At 44.5% G+C, this 8,297-nt stretch overlaps 1 protein-coding gene across 2 annotated transcripts; it reads left to right on the plus strand.

Moving 5' to 3' along the window:
• The first annotated feature begins 2,762 nt into the window (after positions 1–2,762).
• On the plus strand, positions 2,763–4,502 carry LOC127603870 (gastrula zinc finger protein xFG20-1-like). 2 transcript variants are annotated; one of them, XM_052070561.1, is made up of 2 exons: positions 2,763–3,409; positions 3,512–4,502. In XM_052070561.1, exon 2 carries the CDS (start codon positions 3,656–3,658, stop codon positions 4,481–4,483), a length of 828 nt encoding a protein of 275 aa, XP_051926521.1. In that variant the 5' UTR covers positions 2,763–3,409; positions 3,512–3,655; the 3' UTR covers positions 4,484–4,502. The 2 variants fall into 2 exon arrangements, with proteins under 2 accessions (XP_051926521.1, XP_051926513.1); XM_052070553.1 differs by having other exon boundaries at positions 2,763–3,402.
• The last annotated feature ends 3,795 nt before the right edge of the window (positions 4,503–8,297 follow it).

Here is an 8,297-nt window from a genome sequence, read left to right on the forward strand (position 1 = left end):
CTGTATCGTATCGGATCGCATTGATTTGAACTAAATGTCGTATCACATCGTGAAGATGGTGAAACGTATCGAATCGTGTCGCCAGAAAATTCCATGTATCGTTTAAGTATCGCATCGCTGGTAGTGCATCGAGATGTGTATCGAATCGTCCTCAGTGCTGAGATTCACATCCCTAATGGGGACACGATAGTCCCAGAATCTTATAAATTTCCCACTTTTTCCAACATTTGTATTTCAGTTTATATTAGCAAACCGTCTTTTTACTTGTGGAAGTTGAAGGGTCTGTTGTTTTTCAGTGGATGGCTCTTCTTTACGAATGACAAAAGGAGATGTGGAATCCTTTCATGCAGTTTAATAAAAGGAGAAAAAAAACGCCTGCGCCCCCAAACAGATGAACGATTACCCCCCCCCCCTTTCAGTCACGAAAACACTTCCTGCTTCTCTTTAGCCAATCAGACGCAAGCAACATAAGAACGTTTCAACAATTACTGTATTAAACAGAATATAATTTAGATAACTATATCATAAAATAATATACTGCTCAAATATAAAATGAAAATAATTAATAATTTAACATAAGCTTACACGTTAGCCGACGGTAGCTATCAGCCACTCGTTAAATTGTATGTGTAATTCGGAGACCTTCGTGTTTAAACCGTTATAAACATACCAAGTGAAACAGAGCACTGTGTTAACAAAAGTAAAGAGACGGTGAAAATGACCTAGGTTGGTGTGACAGCGTCTCGTGACAGATCGTCAGCTGTCAATTACATCGCCTCAGCCTCGACCCCTAATCCATCGGCGACGGTCAATTGTCGCACTCGGAATTGAACTGCCGCAATGGACAGCGAGCGGAGCGCCTTCCATACTCAGCTGGCCGCTGTCATGGACACTCTGCTTGCTGCTGCCGTGTGGGAGATCGCCAAAATCTTCGAGAGCAGCATGTGTGAGCAGCAGGCGGAGATCTCCAGCCTCCTCGCCAAGCTGGAGCAAGTGGAGAGGAGGCAGAGTACCAAGGCAGGGCAAGGGGGCACGGCTGGTGACCGAGGGGACATCTTGAGGCCAAAAGCCCCGAGGGAAGCAGGTACAGGAATTCACAATTCCCTTAACATGTTGTTAACTTCGGAATTACACGGAATAAATGCTGTGTTTTACACAGGAAAGGAGCAAGATGGTGCAGGCAATAACAGCCAGAGTGAGCCGAAGGAGTTCACAGATTCTATAACTTTGATAAAACAAGGTTTGACTGTCCTATTTACATGGAAGTTCATTTAAGAGTCCCAAATTGAAGAACATTTCTGCCCTTCCCTGTGGAGTCTGAGTTTCCACGATAATTCCAATTCTGAAATGTATAATGTAACTCTTTGTATCCTTATAATAATAAAAACATACATAGAGCACAATTATTTATTAATCACTTAATATACCGAACCTAACATCACCCCAAACTCAATCACTCATTTAATTTGCAAAATAAATGAATTCGCTTTATTATGCTGCCATTGATTAAATGGCTGCATAATTAAAAAAAAAAGGAAGTCGTCAGGAAGTCGAGCCTCAGATTGAGGAGGAGCAGTGTGGTTTTCGTCCCGGCCGTTGAACAGTGGACCAGCTCTACACCCTTAGCAGGGTTCTCGAGGGTATGTGGGAATTCGCCCAACCAGTCTACATGTGTTTTGTGGACTTGGAGAAGGCGTTTGACCGTGTCCCTCGGGGAGTTCTGTGGGGGGTGCTTCGAGGGTATGGGGTACCGAACCTCCTGATACGGGCTGTTCGGTCACTATACCACCGATGTCAGAGTTTGCTTCGCATTGCCGGCAGTAAGTCGGAATCGTTTCCAGTGGGGGTAGGACTCCGCCAAGGCTGCCCTTTGTCGCCGATTCTGTTCATAACCTTTATGGACAGAATTTCTAGGCGCAGCCAAAGCGTTGAGGCGGTCCGTTTTGGGGGCCTCAGTATTGCATCCCTGCTTTTTGCAGATGATGTGGTGCTGTTGGCTCCTTCAAACAGGGCTCTCCAACTCTGACTGGAGCGTTTCGCAGCCGAGTGTGAAGCGGTTGGGATGAAGATCAGCACCTCCAAATCTGAAACCATGGTCCTCAGTCGGAAAAGGGTGGAGTGCCCCAAGTGGAGGAGTTCAAGTATCTTGGGGTCTTGTTCACGAGTGGGGGCAGAAGGGAGCGGGAGATCGACAGGCGGATTGGTGCAGCGTCTGCTGTGATGCGGACGTTGTATCGGTCTGTCGTGGTGAAGAAGGAGCTGAGCCAAAGGCCGAAGCTCTCAATTTACCGGTCGATCTACGTTCCAACCCTCATCTATGGTCACGAGCTATGGGTCGTGACCGAAAGAACGAGATCCCGGATACAAGCGGCTGAAATGAGTTTTCTCTGCAGGGTGTCCAGGCTCTCCCTTAGAGATAAGGTGAGAAGCTCGGTCATCCGGGAGGGGCTCAGAGTCGAGCCGCTTCTCCTCCATATCGAGAGGAGCCAGATGAGGTGGCTTGGGCATCTGATTCGGATGCCTCCTGAGCGCCTCCCCGGTGAGGTGTTCCGGTCATGCCCCACCGGGAGGAGACCCAGAGGAAGACCCAGGACACGCTGGAGAGACTATGTCACCCAGCTTGCCTGGGAACGACTCGGGATCCCCCGGGGAGAGCTGGACGAAGTAGCTAGGGAGAGGGAAGTCTGGCCTTCCCTGCTAAAGCTGTTGCCCCCGCGACCCGGCCCCGGATAAGCGGTAGATGATGGATGGATGGATGATTAAAATTGTGCTGATGGATTGGCCGTGGCAATTATGGTGAACATCAAAGTTTGTGCCCATGCTGACCCCCAAACAGACAAAAAGACTATGATTCCACAAAAACTAAGCCACTATGTTTGTTTCATCTTCCACAACTCTTTTTCAAATGACTGATGCAATGAATAAAATGATGAGGTGACTAAACTGGAATGAGCAATAAATCCGTACCAAATTGACCTTCAATCCTCGTGCATTTCCTTTCTGTGTAGAGGCACGCGTTCCAGAGGACCATCTTCACTTATTGTGCTGGGCTTTCAGACATGGCTTCCGTGGAGTGAGGAAGCGGCAGTGTTAAAATACTTCTCAGACATTTAAAGTGCCCAAGTTTATACATCTGTTGTCAAGCTATTTTCAATGTTAAATTGAAGATCGATATGTATCAAACAAATTGGTTACATCCGACCAATTAATTTTTGCCGCTCCATGTTTTCCGTTCTTTCAGTTTCTCATTAGGCATGCTTATATTTGCATCTTGTATGTCCTTATGTGATGAATCTCAGCCTCCTTTGGGGTCTTTCATGGTCCAAGTCCCAGAGGAAAGCCTTGCCATCACAGACCGTACAGCAACTGATACATTGACTGAGACACACATCCAAGCCGAATGTAAGAAGTTCATGGAACTTTTTTTTTTATCAAAGCCTTAATTAGATTATGCAATATTAATGATTTTGTGAGAGGTAACATTTTCTCCTTCCCATGGTGTTGTCTGTAGTGTCTCATTGGGATCAAGGGGGGGCTACTGAAGATCACCGGCTACAACAAGAAAGTGCTTCCCCCTCTTTTTTCACCATTTCCCAGATTGCACATTGCTCCCTCAGGCAAGACAGCCCCCCATCCTAGGCAATGGTTGCCTAGGATGGATGACACTCGAGGAGGTGAGAAGAGCTTACAGGCAACTGGCAACAGCTGCTTTGTTGCAGCTGCCGCCAGTATCGGCACTGACGTGGCTTGCCTCCAACCTGAGACCAACTCCAAAGATGAGAATGACCCCTTTGTATTCAAGGAGCAAAAAACTGAGAACTTCAATCAAACGTCAGGACAAGGCCAAAGGGCTGAGCGAACTGGGGTTCAGCAGCTTCAGCCGCAGGTTCTCTCACCATGGGGACATAATCATGATGACAGGAGTGGCCTGTTAAGTCACATGAGGCGGACCTCGTTTAGCAACAGAGACCCCCTACTCCTGCAGTCCAATTCAGTCTCTCTCAAACCACGACAAGCAACCCCCTTGCGCCTCAGTGGAGCTCCCAGTGGAGGGAATGGTCGCCCCTACACCTGCCCGTATTGTGCTAAAAGCTTCATTTATCCCTCCCACCAACGCAGACACCTGTTACGCCACACGGGGGTCCGCTTGCATCCCTGCCAGTTCTGCGACAAGAGCTTCCTCACCCCCTTAGAGCTTACCGTCCACACTCGCACGCACACCGGCGAGCGGCCTTTTGGTTGGACGCAGTGCGGCAAACACTTTGCCTGTAATGGCAACTTGAGAGCCCACCAACGAGACGTTCACATGCAGAAGAGGCCCTTTGCTTGTGCCAAGTGTGGAAAGAAGTTCGCCCACAGAGGGAACCTGGACTTCTGCACAATCACAGAGTCCACAAAGGTGATCCGTACTACATGGAGCATCAGCAGGAGCCAGACATTGCCCCTAATCCCATTTAAAACTAGGGTTCATGATCTTGATTAATCACCAAACAAGACTTTCATATTTGGCATTTAAATCAGTAAGACAGTACCAATTCTCCATGACAACTCTACTGTTGCTCTCAATTAAGTTTTTCCATAATACGCTGAAGGAAATACAGGTGCTTAGCATTGACAAATAGCATACACATTTGTAAAAATGTATGTACAAAATATCGAGTTGTACTGTACAAATACAATTTTTGAATGATTATTTCACAGGCTGTTTAGAAGGGGAATAAACCTACTGTGTCTCTCAATCCGAAACGTTGACTGCGTTTGTTCTATGACCGCTAGGTGGCAGCATAAACAATTAAATCTCGGTACAGTATTTTACAGACATGGGCCATCGCGTATTTCACGCTTTGCCTGTACGTAGAAATCTTTGATTTTGTGCTTGTGTTATTTATATGATCTATATGACATTGTCAAGATTTATTAATTTTTTTAATCTTAAATGTCCTGTTGCTACCATGCCACAATTACAGCCTTGAGTTATGTATTCAAATGGTAGCAGTCGGATGTTTGGTTCACATACCTTTAATGTGTGTGATTGTGAAAGCCAGATCGAGACCCAATTCCTTCCGCAGATTTGGGTCCTGGACTAACTAGCTTTACATAGTTGGAGGCATTCAAAGGAGGTCATGGTGGTTTTGCAGGGTTTTATTTTTGCACAATTGTTTCCATGTAATCTTTCTGCTCTAAGAAGCTTTGCACCAGCAGTCACAACAACAACATTGACAGCAACAAATGAACTGTTGACTATGGAGGAATGATTGTGTGGGAAGAATACTGTGGAGCAAATACATGTGTGATGATGCTGGTGACCATATATTCGACTAAACATACATGGATGCGAATGTTTGCTTTCTGCTCTCGGACAATGAGTAAAAGCAGTCAATATAAATTATATCTTAATGGCTTCACGGGCTATTTCTGCTGTGTAGGTTGATTTGGTGTAAATGACTCCTTAATGTTCGTGCTCAAAATAGATGTCATAATCACAATTTCGCATGTCTGGCAGGGCTATAATGGTCTCTTTACGTTTTATGCGCCCATGTTTGAGTTTATTTCTCCCACCCTCAGGCAGCTGCTTTAATTCACCAGGGACGTTAAAAAAAATACTCTCAACCTCCTGCCTTTGAGCCATCATGTCATTTCATCACGTTTCTATAATCCTCCAGGAGTAAAATGATCCCCCCAGACACCCCAGCCATTGCTCCACTCTCCTGAAATAAATCATGCTTGTGTAAAATGTGGGGAAATATTTACCGGTGCTCTACAGGAGGCACAAGGATGCAGCTCATTGCTCACATCGTTTGCAATTTCATGCGTTACACATAACATATTTCTCCCTCTGGTGCTTTTTGTGTGTTTTGAGTCTTTGCTGCTGCTCAGGGACTTCTGATCGTAATCTCTGCTTTCATGTTGGTCGCCATTACTGTCGTGAAGCGCCTCTCTTAAGGGATTATGGCGTCCCCGCTCAGGGCACTGCAGTGATTCAATGTCTGCATTTGGTGTTTAACTACTCACTTAATGTGCCATTTGTGTTAGACGCGCAGAAGTTGCTTCAGATACACATCTTTTAAAAATGTTTACTCTCATTGATTTCATGATGGATCAACCAAACACTTTGATGTAAATATTAGCGCTATTTCAGGAACACTAACTGGATTAGGTTGTTCCTCTTAAAAGTGAAGGATTAACTGAATATATAGCTTGCCTTTTTTTTCAGAAAGTGTTTGCACAAATGAGCACATTCAAGCTATCAGGGGGTCACTGGTTGCCAAGCAACCAGCGTCGTGTGGGTTTGGCCGAAGAGAACAAGCATCTGGTCAACAGGGGCACAAGGTCACAAGCATTACAGGACACACTGGCGCTCCTGATAAAGGATGCGGATTGTTATCATGTCGACTAAATACCGCCACTTATCCATATTTCTCAGAAACTCATTTTGGCATTCTGTCGCCCTCCATCACATAAATGAAAAACAGTTGATTGTCAAATGTCAGCGAGCACTTTAATCACCAAACACAAATCAGTGGTGATTCAACATTTCATTAAGCTAAAACACCTTGAAGGATTTTTGTCCCCTGAAATTTTTTTTAAAAAAATAAGTCGCACCACATTTGGAGCCCAGAATCCAGGCTTGTAAATAACGTGAGTACATATATATATCACAGTAAAGATTGTTATGCCCAACTCTTACGGTTCTCCGTCGCCACGGTAACAGTTCTATTCATCGGTTTAATAGCTTGGTCACTACAGGAGACAGGCCAGGTCAGGGACGCTGGGCCAACAAGGACAAGCTGGTCCGATTTACTGTGACAGTACAAACTTGTTGCATATTCTGATGATCATGGTGAGAATTATGATACACTTGATCACTTTTGGTTTTTGGGTGACAATGTAAGTGATTTTTTTCCTCTGTGGCTATGAACACTTTTACAAAGTCATCTTGTTCGTGCAAAATGAGCCAGTGGGGGGAAAATTACACAAAATGGCAGTGGGATTATAGATTCAATCAGAAGAGGATTTGTTGGCTTGCGGTTGAAGTTAAATCGGTGGATAAAACCAAATATGTGTGCATGCGGAAACAAGGTCCACTGTATGGCAGCGCTGTGTGTAGCGCTCATCGGTGGTCAGTTAAGGCTTGGGGAAGGGCGATGGCCGACGGCTTGCTGAGAAAGTCAGATAAACAGCTCTACTGGCATGCTGCGGGAGGGCTGGGGGCGTTAATGCCTCGTGGCGGTCAGCCAGCACCAGTGATGGTACCAAATGTTACTGGCAGCCGTCACTCTCCTGACACAGTGGCGGAAGCCTCCTCTTTGTGCGTGTGTGTGTGTGCGTGTGTGTGTGTGTGTGTGCGTGTGTGTGTGTGTTTGTGTGTGTGTGTGTGTGTGCGTTGTGCTAATTTGAAGGGTTTTCAAACTCAGTGGCTTGTTGGATGACAGTGATTACACAAATGAGGGATCTTTTTGTTATCTCTTTTCAAAGCATTGCCAAATCTAAACTGATGGCATCTAATTGCTATTCTCTGTAAAATTAGGCAGGCTTTGAGATCCATTTACATTTCAAAGAGCTGTTGAAATGTCACGTTTTGACCTCATACCTCATAATAAGCATTCTGGAGGTATTGCATACATCAAGAAATTTTGAGGTTGTTTGACAGCTTGTCAAGCCTAAAAGTGTGAGAGCTTGATTTGCCATCTGCTGCTTTCATTTATTTTTTTGGGCAGGAATATGTGAAAACTCTATATCTACATTCAGTGGATGTTGAAGGTCTGTTCAAATGGCAGTTTTTTTGTGAGACAAAAAAATAGGCCATGATAAACCATTTCAAAAAGGTTTCTCACCATTAAGGTGACACAGATTGAACAGCTCGATCAATTTTGATGTTAATCTTTTCAAGAGGGCGGGTAAAAATATAAACCCCAATTCCAAATGAAGTTGAAATGTTGTGTAAAATGTAAATTAAAAACAAGAACACCATGATTTGCAAATCCTTTTCAACCACGATTCCATGATGCTACAAAGACAAGATATTACCCTATAAGATACCCTGTTAATGTTCCAATTGATAGTTGTGTCGTGAGTTTGTCGTGATTTATTTATTTTTCTCAGGTGAGGGGGGCGGAAACAAACATTCCCTCATTTTGAATTTGATGCATGCAACATATTTCCAAAAATCTAAGACAATAGCATGTTTACCACTGTGAGATATCACCTTTCCTTTTAATAACACTCACTGTGCGTCTGGTAACAGAGTATAACAATTGTCAAAGGTTTGTTGTTGAAATTCTTTCCCGTTATTGCTT

The sequence above is a fragment of the Hippocampus zosterae genome, chromosome 1 (assembly GCF_025434085.1).
Source record: "Hippocampus zosterae strain Florida chromosome 1, ASM2543408v3, whole genome shotgun sequence".
Taxonomy (NCBI): domain Eukaryota; kingdom Metazoa; phylum Chordata; class Actinopteri; order Syngnathiformes; family Syngnathidae; genus Hippocampus; species Hippocampus zosterae.